We start from the raw sequence: 21500 nt of genomic DNA, 5'->3' as shown, positions 1-21500 counted from the left end.
CCAGGATGTAATCAGCAAAATCCAGGCTGTAAGAAAATATAAAAGACAAACAATACAATTTCTTCAAAAAATAAATTACAAAAATATAAGAGGATAGAGGAGGAAAACTAAAAAATAAAAATCAACTGTAATATATGGATCTTACTTAGATAGTGATTTGAACAAACTTTAAGTAAAAAAATTGAAGACAATCATGAAAATTTAACACTGGATATTTGAAATTAAGAAATTGTAAGTATTATAATGGTAATGGTGTTATAGGGTTTGGGGTGGGGCTGTTTAGCCTTCATCTTTTAGAGATACATGCTGAAATATTTATGGTTAAATATTATGATTCCTGAGGTTTACTTCAAAATAACCTGGCACAGGGGAAAGTTGTGGTAAGGAGTATAGAGAAAACAATAGACAAGAGTTGATCATAAATGAAGCTGGATATATTACATAGAGATCAATCATTCACTCTAAATTTGCATGTGCTTACAATTTCTGATAATATTTTTTAAAAAGGATTAGTAGACAAACTTAGCTGGACAACAAGAAATATTCATGCTTGCTAAGCAAAGCAATTCAAATAAAAATAAATGTAAAGATCTCTTTTATACTTAACCTAAATTAGAAATGAATAGTTAACATATAATGTACCAAAAATTGGTCTCAGTTTCCAGCCCAAATCTACTCTTTGACTTCAGGTTCAATCTCAGCCTGTGAAAGACTAGATCACTCTATGTTAACATCAGTGTCTTTATCTGGCAGCCCACAACTTGTTGCATGATCAATGACATAGACACATCTGATCAATATACCAATACCAGGAATAGAAACTAGGCAAGTCTTCTGAATTTACTAGTAATTAACAATAATTATTATAAGAAAATAATTATTGTTAATTTCTCTTCAATAACTAAGTACTCTAGATCCAACTTGAAGCAAACACCTTCTTTATGTGCTTTAAATGTTAACATTCTATCCTTCAGTTTAAGTATGTTTACATTTAATATTGCCAGAGTATACTGCTGTAATAATTAACAGTGATTATTAAAGCTGTTAATTTCATGTGCAAGAAAAGAACACATTTAATTAGTTTAAAAAGTAGATGAACTGATATTTAATACAAATAATGAAAGAATGTGTTAACTCTGTAACATTAGGAAGAAAAAATACTCTTCTTGAGCCAATGCATATTTTATAAAAATGTAAATATAAGAAATAGTAACAGATATAAGAAAGTATATATAATATACTTCATATATATATATAAGAAAGAGTAACAGAGATGATATTATAATCATAATCTTAGTTGGTGTAGGCTAGTTGGTATATATATTAGCATTCATAACATTAAACAAAATAAACTTTAAGAATTATACTTAATTTCCAGTTATCTAATTCCATTTAAGCCATGAATCTTTCAAGGAAAAGTCCTATTTGGGAATTGTTCACATTTTATAATAATCAATTAAAAGCAAAATGTCAACTTTCTATCTCTAAATTAAATGAGTAGGAAAGACCAAAAATCACATGAAACAACATTCTCAATATATCTTTCTTAATCCAGCTATACTAAAAAATGAAAACTGTAAAAGGAAAGAAGAAAGTATTAGAAAATGGTAAGGTATCCAGAACACATTTTGGTCTCACTAACTGAAATTCAAAACAACAGACACTATAAAAATGCCTTAACAGGACAATTCCTTATCATTATGAATCTATGGAGACTAAAAATGGAAGCAAAAAGCTTATCGAAATGATTGCTACAGACTGTGAGCCATTTTCAGTAGTTGAAGACAAGGGATTTTTGAGGTTTGCCAAGCTATAAATCCCAGGCACAGTTATTTCCAGAAAATATGTAACTAAAAAGCTTCTTCCTGAATTATATCCTATGAACAAAAAGGTTATTGATGTTATTTAAAATGTCAGTTGAAAGTGATCATCTGTTTAGTCTCACAATATGTAACACAGTGACCAGAGAAGCAATCTAGCAGCTGACAGGGATGAGAAATTATTGCCCTTGCACTTAATATCAAAAATTGAAAGCCACATCAATAATTAAAAATTTTAAATATGTTTATTCTTTGAGAGTGATTCTTTAACCACAGAGAAATTCACTGTGACCAAGCACTGAGTTTTGACACTCAACCATTCTACAGTGAGGCAAAAAAAAAATTTTTTTGGTACACGATGGATGGACAAACAGATATATAGGTAATATTTAAGATGTATGTGTATATATATGAATATATATGTACATATTCCAATACTGACAGGGTGTAGAGGAAGTATCTGTGGTGGTATCTTTATTAGAACAACACTTTGGGAAAGAACTTTTTAAAAAACATACATATTTTTTTGGCCAAACAATCCAATCATGGGGATTTATCCTATGAGGGTGAAGGATTCTAAAACATGAAAAGTGTCTCTGCATGAAGATACTTACCAAAGTATGATTCCCAATATTATAAAACTGGATACAATCCAAATACCCAAAAATCAGAATGTGATAAGGCATGTGTCTTTTTCTATTTGAAGTACTCATCACTCCTGTTTTGGTTTAATTTTTCTTGGCCGTGAGATCCCAATTTCAATGTCATTGCCTCAAAAAAACCTTCCCACTCAACTAGGATCAAGACCAGACAGCAGGGCGCCTGGGTGGCTCAGTTGGTTAAGCGACTGCCTTCGGCTCAGGTCATGATCCTGGAGTCCCGGGATCGGGCTCCCTGCTCGGCAGGGAGTCTGCTTCTCCCTCTCCCACTCCCCGTTTGTGTTCCCTCTCTCGTGTCTTTCTCTGTCAAATAAATAAATAAAATCTTTAAAAAAAAAAAAAAAAAAGACCAGACAGCATGTTTTTGTTATTTGATTAACACTGACTTTCCTCCTCTTCTCCTGCAAACAGTACACGCCATGAGGGTAGGGGATGTATTTTGCTCATTATTGTATTATCGAGCCACATAATAAATATTTATTTATGAGAGTAATTAAATATTATATAATAAATATTATAAAGATTATGTGGCAAAGTGTTAGGGGGAAGTATACAGGATTTCATGTCTATATTTATCATGGGAAAAATAAAATATGTATGTATATGTTTATGTCTATATATGTATGCATAATGTGATGTATATTCAATGGGTCAGAATAGAAGTCAGAAATATGAAAATAGTTTTATTAGGATGATAGTTATATAAGTGATTTTCCCCTAAAATTTCTTTCAATGTCCTGAGAACATCAAATTCTTTTAAAGTTATATCTGAACTTAACAAATAAGGCCCTTTTTAAGAAGTCTCCTTAGTTTGAGGGGATATATCTCATGGATAGGTAGTCACGTCTTTAGAATAAGTACGAAATGTGCTTTGGAATCATAATATTTGCCTTTTTGAAAAGACATTTAAAAAAAAGCCATGCAAAACTAATGTAGCACAAAAATATTAAATTCAAATGAAAACTTGTAAATTACTTAATATGTCACTTTGCCATATCGGATTTTTAATGCAACCAAGCAATGAAAATGTTGTTTATAATGTACCTTATTATTTGCATAAGAGAGAAACATACTGCATGAATAATCCTAAACCATACAAGGCCCTAAAATACTGTGCACAATCACTTGCACATAAACCCCTTTCAAATCTAGTCCAGGTTCACCTTTTCTGAGATTAGGGCAAAAAAGGGAATTGTAGAAAAGAGAGGCACCTGAGGGCATATTTGTATCGTGTTGCAAAAGGAGCCTTAAATCAGATGATAATCCATGGCTGGCACTTAATTTGCAATTCTTACTTTTCAGAGTAAGTTAGAAATTGTTGCAAACTAATAAAATAGCTAGCTTTCTAAAAGTAGAGACTTCAGGATTGTTATGAACATTAACTGAGGAATGCATGTAAACTATATAGCACAGTGTTGGAGAACATTCAATAAACGTTAGCTGCTATTCACTATTATTAATAGTTGGAAGATTCTAAAAACTATTTAGAATGTCATTTATTTTCACATTTACATTATAAATATAATTTTACTTCCTGGAAACTCAATTTTCCAAAACTAGAAAACACACATGCACACATACACACTTCTAACCTTTAGCTCTATAGAGGCAGAAGCTAATTTTTTTGCTTCCGTTAATGCCTGCAACTGTTGATAGTCTACTGGTTTATACTTGGTGCTTCTCATTCCATTTTTCATACGGAACACCAGATTATCTGTTTTTCATTAAAAACAGAAAATGACAAAGAAATAGTATCATATTATTGGAAGTCTAAATATAGCTATGGCAACATGTTGACTGCAGGTCTTATTTTTAAATATTTTTAAGCAAAAACAAGAAAAAATATTACAACATTCATAGTATATTTGAACCTCTATCTTTAGAAACTTTAAAAATAATTACCACTATATACCTTGCATAAAATTACTTCTAAAAGAACATAAAGGAAATATTTCCATTTAAGTAAGTATATTGAGAATTTTAGAAAATTAATGTCAAGATACAAAGTGTGGCCATTCTTTTATTTAAAAAGTTTTAGGCATCAACTGTGAATATTTAAGTATCATCTTATTATGAATCAAATTAATCAGATTTTTTAAGTCATAGCTGCATTTCTAACAGAAAAAGTTGAAATAAAATAATTTCAACTTTTGAAATTCAACCTTTGAAATTCAACCTTTGAAAAAAGGTTGAAACTGAAAGCTAAAAAATGTAATGGGCCAAATAAGAATAAAATGATATAAAATTTTCAGGTAGGTATTCTCCATCCAAATACATAAAATGTCCTAGTTTAGTATGATATTTGCTGTTCTGATAAAGTAAAACATAAGTAGAAGGTACTCAAAGGCCAAGTAGCATAAAGTATAATAATCTGAGTAATTCAAGCAAAAAAAAAAAAAGCATTTTTACCCCAATTATATGAATAATTAATCTGTACCATATAAGGTGATTGAGATTAAGTATATCATGAATCACATGACTTTAAGTAGACTCCAAGTGATTTAAAGACAGCACAGTAAAGGAAAATATGGTTATCTTGACCACTGTTGAAGATTTAAGCATGCATTGTAAGGGAATTGGAGAAACCTTCAGTATGACCAAACAATGAGCTTTCCATTAAAATTTTGAAAATCAACATTCCAACTTTACATCATGCATAATTCACTATAAATCATAGAACAGATTTGGAAGTAGAAAAAAAATACCTGAGCTATCGTTTTTCTGAATTGTCTTGAATGGTTGGTCTCTTTTATTCAAGTCCTCCATATCTATCAAAGAAACAAGAGACAGCTAAAATTTCACAATGTTATTTTCCAAACATTTTTAAAGATGTGTTAATCATAGTGTTTTTTAAAACAAGACCTAGGTGCTATAACTCTGTATTTACTAAAATTTGCTTCTCCAAGTTCTAGAAGCTTCTTTCCACTAGTTTTTTCCCTCTCTTCCTTTCCTGTTCTTGGTGTCTTTTTCCAACCTCTGACATTTTAATCCTCCTCTCTTGGATTGTCTCAGTGACTGATAAATATTTTGTGATTAAAAAATTGTGTACGTTTTATCCTGAGTTCCTAGGAGGAAAAAAACTACATAAATTAAAAAATAAAGCAGCGGGCCAAGTGACTCACTACTACTGTTAAGAAAATCAGCCTTTGTGGCTGATGCTCAGATGTGCCATCCACTTCTACAAAGCACTCGATGCCCAGCTGTCCCTTCTTTCAGAATTGGACTCAGTTTCAAAGAGTAAACTCGTCCAAAGGCATACCACTGCTGGGGCAGCCTATACCCAGCGACTGAGCAAGACAGGATTTTAAAGTCTGACCAGTTTGGACCCAACGTGGATCACCTTGATGGGCAATATTTCATCCAGAGCTCCCTGCAGTGTTGACCCGGACTTTGTTGGACCTGCATTGAAACTGATGTTTTCATCTGCCCAATCCTGCTTCCTCCTTCTTCCTTTACAGGTATGGATCCCTAATGAATATTTAGCACCCAAGCTCTGCCTTAGCATCTCCTTCCTGAGAACCCAACCTGCAGTAGCATCAAACTAAACTGACATCTTTTTAGGGCACCTACAGGGCAACAGACTAGTCAAATGGTGCTTTAAGTAACAGTACCATTTTTCATAAATTTTTGTTCCATATCCACTAGGTTCAACTAGTCATGTCTAGTGGCTTTTGCTGTAACCTAAGTCTTCTTAAATGGAAAAGAAAGTAGCACAAGTACTTCACTTTTGGAAACTCTTCCAAGTTACCAAGAATCACAGTGATTGGGGCGCCTGGGTGGCTCAGTTGTTAAGTGTCTGCCTTCGGCTCAGGTCATGATCCCAGGGTCCTGGGGTCGAGCCCCGCATCGGTCTCCCTGCTCAACGGGAAGCCTGCTTCTCCCTCTCCCACTCCCCCTGCTTGTGTTCCCTCTCGCGCTGTCAAATAAATAAATAAAAAATCTTTAAAAAAAAAAAAAAAGAATCACGGTGATTGCCCAACAGCTTTCAGAATATAGCGATAAAATCCAGTGTGTAACTCCTATAGAGTCTCTGGTCAGGGAATTCTTGTTTTAAGCCTTCAATAACACTGGCAATCCTCCCTATAGTCTGGTTTCTACTCACATCTACATCATATCCATTAGGATTCTTCTTTTGGGGGGGAAGATTTTCACCTGTCAGTCTGCACTGCCTCAAGCCACTATCACCTCCTGCCAGATGACAGCAGCAGTTCTACTTTGTACCCTTAGAGTCCATTCTTCACACAGTAGCCCAAGCAACCTCTTTAAAAACTCTAGTATGACCTTGCTGAATCCCTTCAACGGCTTCCATTATCCTTTAAAATAGTGCCCTAATTGGCCTATAAGGTCCTGCATGATCTTGCCCTTGTTCATCTCCCCATTCTCATCTCATTCACACATTCCAACCACACTGGTCTTTCTGTTTCTCAAATATACCAAGTTCATTTTGCCTTAAGGCCTTCCCACTTGCTGTCCTCTCTACCTTAAAGATATTTCCTTCCTCTTTTTACCTGGCTGGTTCCTACTCAGCTTTCAGCTAAACCTCAGAGACTTAACCAGACTTTTCCATCTAAATAAGGGAGAACTCTTTGTTTTTCTCTCTCATCCCATTCTTTCCTTTCCATTGTAATTTATATCAGTCTTCACATCTCCATGTTTACTGATTCAATGTCCATCTTCCTCCATAGACTTGTGGCCTATGTGTGTCTTCTGATTGCATCCCCAGTGCCCAGCACATGTAGTAAATGCTCAGTAAGTATTATTTGAGAAAATGAATAAAAGGTAGCTGGCAGCAGCTCAATGTCTTGTAGGCCCTGGAAGGGCTGCAATACCAATTCCTTAGTCCATACTATAGCCTCCTCTCCAACAATAAATTTTCACTTTTCAAAAGTCTGCCTAAATAGTGTAGCGCACAGGCAGAAATGGCACATTTACATGGCTTCAAAGGCCATCACGTTAATGAGAGAGTGACAAGGTACACAATCACAGGGAGTGCAGAAAATATGGAAAACTAAAGAGCATTCCATGCCCAAAGATAATCAAATACATTTTTTTCTTTTTATTAACAAAAGTACGCCACAAATAAAGCAAGTATCCAAAACAAATGGATGCTGCATTTAGCAGCTAGTCTGTGAGTTCTGGCCAACCAAGTCTCACCTCTAGTTTTCATCTCCGTCTCCCACCCAGAACTTGACTGTGAGCTTGCTATCTCCATCTTGGAGAGACCTTGCCAGTTCTCTCATTGATTAGCTTTAGGTTTTTCCTCAGTGGGGAGCCCAGCCCCCTCAGATTTAGGACTCATTTTGGGGGCATTTAGATTGCAAGATTGAGGCCCTGAAATAAAGTAGGGTATTGCAGACTCCCTTTAGGTTACCTTGGTCTAACACTGCTAGATTTTTAGATTTTCAGAGGAAAGTCATGAAGTCCACACAACATTTCTCACCATTTCTACATGGTTCAAGTATTAATTACAACTGTAAGAAACTTACAGTGGAATACATTCTGGAAATCAAAATTGCAGACAAAAACTACTCTGTCTTCATGAATTTGAAATCTAGTTTGGCTGCGACTATAGAGCAGACCAAGCAAAAACACTTCTTGACCTACATTCTTTTTTTAATTACATCTTTTTATTTTATTTTATTATGTTAGAGACCTACATTCTTTAATATTTATATATAAAGCACAAATAATTACTACTTACCTTTCAGGGATGTTGAGGATCTCTGAACTAAGTAATTGTTAAACTGGAATGATATAAGACTGACAGTTGTAGTGTTTCTTATATCAGAGAATTAAATAGACATTAGATTTAGAATCTGAAAAGTTCACATATAATTCACTTAGTCTAACTTCTCATTTTAGCATATGAGATGATTGCGGCCCAGAAAAATGACCAAGATCACAGAGAACTTCAACTCTAAAATCTCATATTCATAATACAAAAATCTCTGAAAATGAAGGTATATATCATAATCATATGTCCAAATCCAACCTGAGCTGAAATCATTTGGTGGCAAACTTGACCCAAACCAAAGTTTATTTTATTTAATGTGGACATTCATACATTTGTCTGAAAGTGTTAATGTGTTTCATTATGGGGTGCTACCCAGATACCATCAGTTTTAAATAATATAGGGCATATGCTCTATATTACATTTCTAAAAATCTGAAAAATCAAAACTACATCTGGCACCACAGACTTCAGATAAGAGATTATGAATCTGTACTAAAACAGAGTCCTTGATTCCCAAACAAGCATATGTCATCTAGGCCATTTCAATTTTATGCTTACTAGTGAAATTCAAAGTGGCTACTTCAGCCTGCAGTTAAAATGTTTTTGACAGAGTAACGGCTACTTGAACAGAATTTTCCATGTTAAATAATTTTAAAGCACTTAGTTTTAGAAATTAATTCCATGTTCACATTATGTGACATTTTAGAAATCACTTATGAGTATTACCAAAATGTTAAACCTTTTAGATCTACTCAATTACTGAAAATATTTTAAAATAATATATTTTTATGAGAAGTTTCTTATAGTGTAGGAAGAACATTTTGATTTATAATATAATGATAGCTTCGCAGTAGCTAGAGGATTGAATACAGATTTTAATATAAAGTTAATTTTTACAGATTTGATAGAGAATCTAAACTTTAAAAACTACATGACCTCAACTGGTCTCTATGGGGTAGGTAAGCAAGAAGGACTTCTCTAGAGATGAGAAAAAAATAGCAAAGAGATCATTTATATAACAAGGCAATCTTTTTACAGTGTTAAAATTTGTATTCTCTTTCCTAAGAAAATCTCTTTTAATACATCAAGGAAGAAAATCTCAATTGTACTTAGGCTTAAAATTGTACAACGCATGGATAGTTTGTTAACTCTAAACTGCCTAACTGTGTAGATATGTATATTAGCCAATCACCCCATGAAGGTAAGTTTTCAAAAGTGATAGGGATTCTGCCAGGGCAAACAGTGTGAGAATAATACCAATATGAAAAAATATCTTGGATGTAGCATCATATTATAATCTTTTTTCATATGAAAGATCTCATTTCAAATGTGAGTTCAAATACTATGGCCAAAGTCTGGTTTAAGCAATATTTTTCTAACATGCAAAATTCTCTTTTAAATCCTAAGCAGAATGGTGCATATTACTTCCATTATGAAACATTATATATTGTAGTCAACATAAGATAAAAATATTGTCCTGGAAAAATGAATGGAACCAAAGCAAAATTATTAAAGTTAACAAAAATAGTTAAAGTGTTCAGTTACATAATAAATATCTCATAATTATTTCAAACATAATGGGGAAAGTTCTCACTCAAAAGAGCAACTACAACAGAACAAACAAAAACAAAATATCTAGGAATAAACTGTACAAGAAATGTGTAGGACTCATGTCCTAAAAAGCCACAAAAGTTTATTAAAGGAAACAAAACTTAAATAGAGAAAACCAATTCTGGTTCTGTTGACCAAATACTTAATAGTGGCAATTTGGGGATAGTAGGATTATAGTTGATTTTGATTTCTTCTTTTTGTTTGAGCAGAATTTCAAAAATATCTTTTTACAGGAAGAAGAAAAATACATTTTAAAAAATACTAAGCTGGGGCAATAGTTATTTCACTATAAATTAGGGGAAATGATACCACAGTTTCCATATTTTACCAGCCAGAAAAGAAACTAGATTTCATGACACCAAGAATCCTTTAAGATGAGAACTTGTATATACAATGTAATTTTCCACACTAATATTGAATTGACATATTTCTCACTAGTCCTCCTCTTTTAAAAAACAGGATATGTTAAATACATTTGTAGAATTTTCTAGAACTTGAAAATGTTAGCATTAAAATATTCACAAGGTCACTTTTTAATGCTGTGTGAAGAATAAATATATTAAACTATCCTTTGAATTATAAAAGTATTAGTTAAATAATATGAAACTGTATAGAAAGATATAAGGTAAAAATTAAAACTTCCAGCCTTACTTAGCCCTAATCTCCAAATTCAGTTGGCCCTGGCAGTCATCTTCAATGTTTTATTGTATATTCTTTCAAAGATTTTCTATGCACATAAACGTACACATGCATATCCAATTTTTACACAAATGCAATCATGATATATGTACAGTTCTACAAGTTGCTTTTCATTTAATAACTCATCTTTCCACACCATTCTATTTGTGTGTCCATGCATGTATAGACATATCTTTAATGGCTGCTAAATAACTAATTCACATATATATCACCATTTATTAACCAGTACAAGAATCCAAGAATGAAATTTTTCAAAAAATATTTTACCCTCTTACTGCAAAATAAAATGCATAAGCCAGACAAAGGAAATCTATAAAATCTCTGCCCTTTTCATGATTCATATAAATTTGCTTATGAAGCAAATTCTACATATAGTCACCTTTTATGAATATCTCTTTTTTTACGTCTATAATAGCACAAAGAGGAGAATCTAAATCAACCTCAATAATGAAAATGATTCAAATAAAAATCTACTTATCTCATATGCTTTTCCAATAAAAGTTTGGGGAGCAAAATCAAGTAGAGAGAACAGAATTAATCAAGGCAAGGAACCTAGAAGTTTCTGAGGGACTTCAGAGTTCCACAGAGAGTGGAAGTAACTTCTGTAGAGCCTCCCATGCCCTTATGCCTGCTACATCCTCAAAGCTGTTTTAATCATTTCAAAAACACAAGAGAAATTGCATATGTACCTAGTTTAAAGTAGTACATAGTAAAAACAAAGGGTGGGGGGAGGAGGGAAATTGAATATATCTATTCCCTCTTCTCCCTGAGAAACACATCGATAGCCTCACAAATTCCAACCAGAAGCCATGACTGGCAATTTTAAGCTCTAGCAAAACAATTTGGGAAAAGTAAATAATTATTTATGATGAAATATTACTTTGTCCCTAATTTTTTCCCTAAATGTGCAACACATAAAAGAAGAGTATTGAAAGTGATCCTCTATTGTGAAAAGACTCACCACTTGTTCTTCTTGACTTGCCATTTTGGACATGCTTAAACTAGAGATTTTGTCAACCTTCTGACACAATCTGGGAATGCAGTTCCTCATCCTATTTACCTGGACTTGAAGTTAGAGGCTTTTCTGCTTCCCCCTGGTTCTTTTTACTTCTAACCTCTCCATCAGTAGAGGAGCATCATATAATTCACTCCCTCCAAATCTTTTGTGTAGATTTCTGCAGTAGCAATAGGAAATTGACAGTGCTCTTTCATACCTCCCTACTTTTGCATATGCTGTTACCTGTGCTTGGAATGCCTTTCTCAACCCCTGCCTCTCTGGCCAATGACTACCTACTTTTCAGTCTCATTTTAAGCATCCTACTGGAGCTTCTCTTAATCCAGATATAGATTATTTATCTCCTCTCTTGTGCTACTATTATACTTTTGCATATCCCTGCTAATGCAGTTATTCATTTATTTGGTGCTTATTGAACATCTATCATAGACTAGACTGAGGGATATATATTTATTCAGGCTCTGCAGAGAGACCTGCCCTGGGCATCTGCAGAGAGACCTGCCCTGGGCAAAAAGCAAGGCCTTTTGCTGATTATCTCTATTTCTCCAGAGTGCCTAAAATAGTGTATGTCATATACTAGACACTCAACATATATTTGCTAAAAAAGCATCAAGTGATTGCATTACAGATCATGGCCCTGTCCCTAAGGCATGGTACTATTAGAGGCAAACACATAGTTTCCCTTCCTCTTTTCCAATGTTTAAGATCTAGGCTCACTTGTATGAGATGAAAATCATTATAAAAACAAACTCCAAATCAAAATGGGCAGTGCACTAAGGTCTATGTCAAGAAGTAAGAAAGGAGAAATACCCCTACTTTATCTTGGTGAGTTTCAGCTCTGACTATAAATTCATGTTAATGACAGTTGAAGGTGTCCCTTGAGCATATAACACATCTGTGTCATCTTACCTCTTCAAGGGTTTGAAGGTAAGAAGAACATTCTTTGCATAGTACACACAGATTATCTGGTTTTATCTCCAACATGTATTGTTCAATGAAAAAAACAAGTTGCACCATGATACATACCATATGATACCATTACATAAACATGGAAAGACACCAAAAAATGTTATGCATATTATACACACACTCCCCCACACATGCATTCTACCAAGGACAAAAGTCTAAAAGATATACAAATAGACCAAACTAGAGAGGATACTGCAACTGGAAGTTAGTTTCAAAGGGGAATCTAACTATCTGTAATCAAATCTTTGCTTTTTTACAAAGAAAATGTATACATGTATATTTATATAACTAAGAGTAATAAACATTACCCCCAAAGGTCTTATTTCTAAATAATTATATTATCTATTGTAGAGTTAATATGATTACATTTGAGTTTATAAGTGATTATCTGGTGGGCTCTACCAGTGAGAGCCCCAGGGCCTAATAACCCAACTGCACCCATTTCTGAACCTGCTAAACTTGGACTACCTCTAAAGGACCTTGACCCTCCCAGGTTGTGACAACCCTGTAAAGCCCAATCTGAAATATCCAGTTAACTTTATCTTTAATTTTGAATATAATCAAATTTTTTTGAGGAGGGGAGAGAGAGAGAGAGTGCACATGTGTTAGCAGGGGGCAGGTAGGGGTAGAGGGAGAGGGAAAGGGAGACTTAAGCAGGCTCCAATTCCAGCGTAGAGCCTGAGGCCAGGCTCAATCTCGGGACCCTGACTGAGATCATGACCTGAGCTGAAACCAAGAGTTGAATGCCTAACTGACTGAGCCACCCAGGTGCCCCTAATCAAATAATTTTTATACAAATTTGATGTGCCTTATACAAGAAATTTCTTCTGACATCTTCTTTAACAAATAATTCAAAACACAGTATTTTTAAATTTTACTTAATGGTCACAAATGCACTGCTCATTCTTTTGATCACAAGTTTATTCATTAAAAGAAAACTATTAACATCAAGGCCACCAGCAAGGTTATAGAGTTCAACAATTAAATGGAATTTTCCACTACTCCACTATTATTGCTGAAGAAATTACATCATCTTAATTTTAAAACTGTGGCAGACATAGCTAGGTGTCAATATCCATTCTCCCTTTTTTCCTTCTTAGCAGAACCCAGTTTTGTCCAGGATTAAAAGATTGGCCTTCCTTGATATCCCCGAGATTCTAACTGACCATGTGACACAGTTCCAGCCAATGAGATATAAGCAGAGGTCTGCTGGGAATTGGGGCACAAGATTTGTTTCTTCATATGAGCATTGCCCCCTCCCTGTCCTTCCTCCTTTCTTCTTGCCTGGAAATATGGATGTGAAATGACATGGAGAGGCCATCTGTGACTATGTAGTGAGTATTGGGATTAAAGATATATACTAAGTATCCCAGAGAAGAAAGCCAAAGGGAGCTCGGGACACTGATGATATCAAGAATCTGCTACACCAGCTATAGACTACTACTCTCTGGACTTGTTATGAGAGAAATAAATCCCAAGCTTCTGCATGCAGGTTCTGTAACTTTCAGCCAAACAAAATTCCCAACTGATACAGAATGGGAAAATATGAAGCACCCAGGAAGTATTGATGCCTTTCCATATAAAACAGTATAAAAATTCTTCTAGAAAAGTACCCATCAATACAGCATAGGATAAAATACTAGAAAATATTACTGTGGTTGCTTTTCAATAGTAGCATGAGAAAATCACAGCTAGAAAAATTCCTATTTGAAAACTCCAATAGAGTTTCATTTGCAGTTCAACATAGCTGAAAGAGAGTAGGTAAAGAGTGTAGGTAGTTCTGGAAGGGGAAAAAAGAAAAATCTTCAGAAACTTAATTTCCCTATCAAAAAAATAACACAGAAGAATGTATCTGTGGGTTTTCAATACTCCAGGATAAATAGTTTTTCCACAAAGTATCAACTATGTGAAGAGAAATTTTCTCTTAAAATAATACATTTTTTAAATTTTTAATAAAAAATGGCAATCGACCACTCTTTAACAATAAAAATTATAAGACTCTGTTAAATGACACTGCTTGGAACACAGTAGCACTAACACATTTTGAATGAATGAAATAATTATAATGGGTAGGAAATAGTAATTCATTTTTTTTAAAGATTTTTTTTATTTATTTATTTGACACACAGAGAGAAAGCACAAGTAGGCAGAGAGGCAGGCAGAGAGAGAGGCAGAAGCAGGCTCTCCACTGAGCAGGGAGCCCGATGCGGGACTCGATTCCGGGACTCCAGGATCATGACCTGAGCCGAAGGCAGTCGCTTAACCAACTGAGCCACCCAGGCGCCCTAGTAATTCATTTTTGTGTAAGGGAAAGATCTTCAAGGTGAAGGCATGAAGAAATGAAAGGAAAAGGTTGAAGGAATTAAGATAGTTTAGAGGAGGGAAAGAAAGTGTGAAGAAAAAGAAAATTTAAAAGAACAAAGAAAGAAAAAGATTGTGTTCATTTCCTATTTCTACTTTCTAGTTCCCTTAAGTTTGGTCAAAAAAGAAGGCATCCTCCTCCCTATAAAGACAAACTCACAGTTTACATCAGCTTCACTGAAGTGATTAGAAGTTTTACTGTAGAGGAGGTAGAGCAGGTAATTTTCAAACACAAAAGTGGGCCCTAACTAAGGCAGGTGTGGTGGGATTTTCATTGGCAGGAGGCAACTAACTCAGGATGAGCAACTCCACTCTGGAGAAAAGAGAGGGAACATCTATCTGATGTGAGCAGATGGGCTGAATGCAGAAGATGTAATGAGAGATGTCAGTCTTTTCCTGCTTCAATTTTTGTTTCAACCTAATTCTTCACACAGAAAAGGAGAAAGAAATCCTCTGCTATCCTCTATTTCATGTTCTCTTTCCACAGGGACCCAAATTCTCTGAATAAAGTTGGAAGTCCTTGCATGGAAAATCTCAATAATATCTTTTGAAAGCTGGGGGAGGTAGAAGAAAAATAAATTTCTCTCCCTTAACAAAAGAGTGAAAGATGAGTTCTTTCTGCCTGCAGTGGTGCACGAGGAGAGTAAGGGGGAGGGTGATGAGAGGGCCAAATGTCATGTAACCCAAGGACAAACAGAATTTGCCTGCATGGGATTTTCCACTTGGCTTTAAAAACACCATTGAAATAATTTGGTCCAAAATACAATGGTCAATAATACATAAAATAATCACTAACATATGACCACTACTACTTGTCAGTGGCAATTGAAGACATCAGATGCATGAGACATCCATGCAATGGGAGATTTTAAAAACCTGCTCCTGTAGAAAACATTGCCAACAACATGGGTTTGTTTAAAATTTAATTGATATGAAAACAGCACATTCTCAAAACTAAGATACCCTTTAACTCTAGAGGAGTGTTGGGCTTTGGAATAAGGCTGCAGAACAGTGAATTCCAACTCACCACTTTTAAATTATGGAACTCTTGGCAAATTACTTAAATGATAGAAAAGACAATATTATAAACATGTCAATTCTTCAAAATTAATTTATATACCTCAGTTGAAATCCTAGAAGATTTTTGGTAAAAATTGGCAAGCTGATTTAAAATGTGTATAGAAATATGAAGGACAAAGGATAGCCAAGGAAATCTTGAAGAAGAGAACAAAGCTGGAGGATTTATAGTACCATATATCAAGATCCATTATGAAACTGTAGTAATTAAGACAATGTGTTATTGGCATAAGGATGGACAAATAGGCCAGTGAACAGTATAGAGAGGCAAGAAACAGATCCATAAATATATGGTCACCTGATTTATGACAGAAGTTAGTCACACTGTAGTGTGCAAAGAACAGTCTTCAATAAATGGTCCTGGGATAGCTGGATATCCATATGGAAAAAATGAATCTTGACCCCCTACTTCCCAACATTCACCAAAATCAATTCCAGATGTATTGAAGATCTAAATGTGAAAGATAAAAAAAATGAAGCTTTTAGAAGATTACATAGGAGAACATATTCATGACCTTGGAGTTGGCAAAGATTTCTTAAACAGTTCACAAAAAAAGCTAATCATAAATGGAAAATGTAATAAGTTGGGAAATCCTAAAATTAAGAACTTTTGTTCATCCAAATACACCATTAATATAGTAAAAAGGCAATGGAAATAGTGGGAAAATATATCTGTAATACACATATTCAACAAAAGGCTTGTATCCAGAATATAGATATATTTAAATGCCTACAAATTAATAAGGAAAAGTCAGAGAACCCAATAGAAATGAGGCAGAACACCTGAATAAACACTCCACAAAAAAAGGATATCCAAATGGCCAATAAACATATTAAAAGGGTTCAACTTTATTCATTAGGAAAATACAATTTATTGTTTAAAGGATTTTTTTTTTAAGATTTTATTTATTTGAGAGAGAGAATGAGAGACAGCACAAGAGGGAAGAGGGTCAGAGGGAGAAGCAGACCCCGTGCTGAGCAGGGAGCCCGATGCGGGACTCGATCCCAGGACTCCAGGATCATGACCTGAGCCGAAGGCAGTCGCTTAACCAACTGAGCCACCCAGGCGCCCATAAAGGATTTTATTTTTTTGAGAGAGAGAGAACATGGGAGTAGGGGAGGAGCAGAGGGAGAGGGACAAGTAGACTCCATGCTGAGTGTGAGACCCTCACAGGGCTCAATCCCACAACCCTAAGATCATGACCTGAGCCGAAATCAAGAGTCAGACAATGAACTGAGTCACCCAGGTGCCCCAGGAAAATCAATTTAAAACCAAAATGTAGTACATCTATAAACATACTAGAGTAGCTAAAATGAAAAAGATAGGAAATATCAAATGTTGGTAAGAAGGTAGAGCAAACAGAACATTCATACATTGCTGGTGGGAGTGTAAGTTGGTACAACTGCTTTAGAAAACTCACTGGCAATTCAGCTACTATGATCCAGTCAATCTACTCCTACATGTACCCAACAGAAATGTGTACATACATTCACCAGAAGATATGTATAAGAATGTTCATAGCAGCACTATTCTTAGTAGCCCCAAATCATAAACTACTCAAATATCTATCAGTGGTTGAATCAATAAATTGTGGTAAATTCACAAATTTACTATTTGACTTTGGTCATTGGGAATGAGGCTATGAGGTGAAGTGGGTAGTAAAATATTCATCAATACTAGTGTCTTCTTGGGTCAAGAAAATGATACTTCTGGCTCTGTCCAAGGGGAGGTATTTATAAGAAAAAGGATACATTAACAGCAGACATTATTCTTCTTTAAAGTTTGCATAATTTACTTGTTCAAGATGTCTTTTTTCTTTATAATTGCTAGTTGACATTAATTTGCCATGGTGACAGAGCTGACAAACTTGATGAGAGGCACTCAACTAATTATAAAACCAAATCTGAACGTTTCAAACAGTATCATAATGTATTTCACATGCAAAAAAAAGTCACCATAAAAATTAATATTGTAGGGGCGCCTGGGTGGCTCAGTCAGTTAAGCAGCTGACTCTTGGTTTCAGCTCAGGTCATAATCTTGAGGTCATGGGGCTGAGCCCCAAGCAGGGCTCTATGCTCAGTGCAGAGTCTGCCTCAGATTCTCTCTCCCTCTCCCTCCCACTCTCTCTCTCATTCTCTCTCTCAAATAAATAAAATATTTTAAAAAATTAATATTGTAGAAGACTATTTAATGAGATATAGATTACATATAAATATAAAAATCTTAAAGCAAGATACAAAATAGGAAGAATTTTAATTTTATAAAGTGTGTATATATATGTACATACATGAATATTTAATAAATGATTAAAAGCTGTATACCACAGTGCAACAGAAAAAAATGTGAATAGATTTTTAATTTTTTGCTCTCTATTTTGTAAATTTGCAAGTGATTAAAGAAAGAAAAACATTTTCTTTTTAAAATACTTAATAATTTATTAAAAATCTCAAACAATCACAGACTTACAGAAAATTTGCAAGAACAGCATAAATTTATTTTTCTGAAGGAAGTCTCCATTTCAGAGGAAGCTGCTGCCCTGATTCCCCATCACTCCTAAAGACACTTGAGGGTGTCTTTCCTACTAACAAGAACATTCTCCTGCATAACCACAAGATAATTATTAACAAGAAATTAACACTGATAAACACTACTATCAACTAATCCTCAGACCCCATTCAAGTTTTGCCAATTGTTTCAATAATGTTCTTTATAGTAAAAAACTTGAGTTCAGAATTAAGCATTGCAGGTAGTTGTCATGTCTCTTCAGTCTGAAATTGCTATTCAGTCTTTCTTTGACTTTCATGATCCTCATAATTTTGAAGATCATAGAACAGTTATTTTGTAGAATGCTCCTCAGTTTGGGTTTCTCTGATGTTTCTTCACAGTTAGACTCAGGTTATACATCTTTGACAGGAATGTCACAGAAGTGATTTGCATGCTTCTCACTGCATCCTATCACCTGATTTCCATTTGTCCATTACTGATGATGTTCATTTTGAAGATTTTATTTATTTATTTGACACAGAGAGAGAGAGGAATCACAAGTAGGCAGAGTGTCAGGGAGCGGCAGAGGGAGAAGCAGGCTCCCCACTGAGCAAGGAGCCCGATGTGGGACTCGATCCCAGGACCCTGGGATCATGACCTGAGCCGAAGGCAGACGCTTAACGACTGAGCCACCCAGGCACCCCCTGATGATATTCATTTTGAACACTTAAGGTAGCATCTGCCACTTTTTCCACTTGTAATTAATAAGTATTTTGTAAAGACTTACTTTGAAATGCTATAAATATCCCAAATTAAACATTTAATTTGTGTATTTATTTGCCTGTATCTGTATAGATTCATTTTATTCAGTGGATTATCATCTGTTACTGTAATTATTTTTTCTTAAGATTTTATTTTTAAGGGGTGTCCAGGTGGCTCAATCGATTAAACATCCAACTCCCCGCTCAGCAGGGAGCCTGCTTCTCCCTCTCCTTCTGTCCCTGCTCCTGCTCTCTCTCTCGCTCTTAAATAAATAAAATCTTAAAAAGAAGATTTTATTTTTAAGTAATCTCTATACCCAACATGGAGCTCGAACTTACAACCCTGAGATCAAGAGTTGCATGTTCTGCTGACTGAACTAGTCAGGTGCCCTGTTACTGTAATTATTTATTGTGATGCTCAAATTACCCTCAGGTTAGTCAGGAGAAAGCTCTTCAAGTTGGCTTCTGTGTCCTATGTGGGGTTTTTTTTGTTGTTTTTTTTTTAAAGATTTTATTTATTTATTTGAGAGAGAGAGAGAGCACATGAGGGGGGGGAGGGTCAGAGGGAGAAGCAGACTCCCTGCTGAGCAGGGAGCCCCATGTGGGACTCGATCCCGGGACTCCAGGATCATGACCTGAGCCGAAGGCAGTCGCTTAAGCAACTGAGCCACCCAGGCGCCCCTGTCCTATGTGTTTTAAAAACAATACGCATTTATTAGCTCATAGCTCTGTAGGTCAAACGTCTGGTATGGCATGGCTGGGTTCTTTGCTCAGGATATGACAAGGGTGAAATCAAGGTACCAACCAGGCTCAGTTTTTCTGTGGGTGCTCTGGACAAAACCATTTGCAATCTTATTCTTATTGTTGGCTGAATTCAGTAACTTGCAGTGATAGGACTGAGGGCAACTTTTCCTTACTTGTTTTCAGACAGTGGCCACTTTCTACAACCAGAGATTGCTTCCATTCCTTGCCAAGTGGCTCCTTCCATCTTCAAGACCACCAGGGATAATCACTCTCATGTTAAATCCTTCTCATGCTTTGAACCTCTGACCTCCTCCGTCTCTGACCATTAAACCTTGATTTAAAGAACTCATGTGATAAAAGCAGCCCACTCGATAACCTCTCTATCATAAGGTCAACCGATCTGGGACCTTAATTACCTCTGCAAAATCCTTTTGCAATATAAAATAACAAAATCACAGGAATAAACTGAGGGTTTTAGAGGGGGGGGATGGGCTAGCCTGGTGATGGGTATTAAGGAGGGCACGTACTGCATGGAGCACCGGGTGTTATATGAAAACAATGAATTCTGGATCACTACATCAAAAACTAATGATGCATTGTATGGTGACTAACATAACATAATAAAATAAAATTTAAAAAAAACAAAAACAAAAAAACCTCCAGTCAAAAAAAAAAAAAAAAATCACAGGAGTGAGTCTAACACAGTATATTCATACTCCTGGGGATTATATAAAGCATGCACACTACGGGACAGGAAGTCTTGGGGGCCATCTTAGAATTCTGTCTCCTACTGCTTACTATGTAAAGTGCTAGAACAATGCCTGGCACATTGTAAGCACTATACATGCATTAGCTATTATTATTATTGATTATCTCACAAATTCACAGAAATTTTAAAAATAGCAATGACACACTAATGACAAAGGTGTAGTAAAATGACACTTCAATGTGACATCAAAGAAATACAGATTGTTAGAAGTTTCTGGTGATCATTTGGCAATGTGTATTGAAAGCCTAATATTTCCACTTCTAGGAATCCATCCTAGAACAGAGGTACACACAAAGATAGAGGAAAGAAGATTTTAATTATAGTATGTTTATGATAATAAATACTTTAAAAGAAATGAAAAAAATATCTTTTTTTAGGGGTTTGGTTAAATAATACAGCATAACTATTCAATGGAATACTATGAAGCCTTAAAAAACAAACAAACAAAAATACATGGCATGAAAATATTGAATGAGGAAGGAACATACTCATGTTAGAAGTAAAGGAATTATAGGTTACAAAATTGCTCTTTGTAGTCTTACCCAATTTTAGTCAAACACCAAATGAATTCCTGCTTTTCTTTATCTCTCTTGAGCTGTGTTACAGTTAAACGCCTATGTATATTCTATATCACTCTTGGGGTCTTTCTCCTTTTATAGAACCCCCCAATATTTCTTACTGTATGGTGACTAACATAACATAATAAAAAAAAGAAAGCAGTGACCAGAAGAAACTTAAAAAAATAAAATAAAATAAACAAACACCTATGGCACGGAAAGATAGGTACTAGCCTCCT

General features: G+C 35.0%; 1 protein-coding gene across 1 annotated transcript in view; it reads right to left on the bottom strand.

Moving 5' to 3' along the window:
* The window catches only part of CCDC148 (coiled-coil domain containing 148), a 235606-nt gene that overhangs the window by 158937 nt on the left and 55169 nt on the right, over positions 1 to 21500 (bottom strand). Inside the window, exons 2-3 of the mRNA XM_035007985.1 lie at positions 5185 to 5247; positions 4072 to 4193 (exon numbers count right to left, since the gene is read on the bottom strand). Coding sequence (XP_034863876.1) covers positions 4072 to 4193; positions 5185 to 5247 — 185 coding nt within the window. The remainder of the gene's footprint in view (positions 1 to 4071; positions 4194 to 5184; positions 5248 to 21500) is intronic.

Source organism: Mirounga leonina, unplaced genomic scaffold (genome assembly GCF_011800145.1).
Source record: "Mirounga leonina isolate KUSES-001 unplaced genomic scaffold, KU_Mleo_1.0 Mir_151, whole genome shotgun sequence".
Lineage (NCBI taxonomy): Eukaryota > Metazoa > Chordata > Mammalia > Carnivora > Phocidae > Mirounga > Mirounga leonina.
Note: the sequence above shows the minus strand (reverse complement) of the source record. Positions and strands in the feature narration are given on the sequence as shown.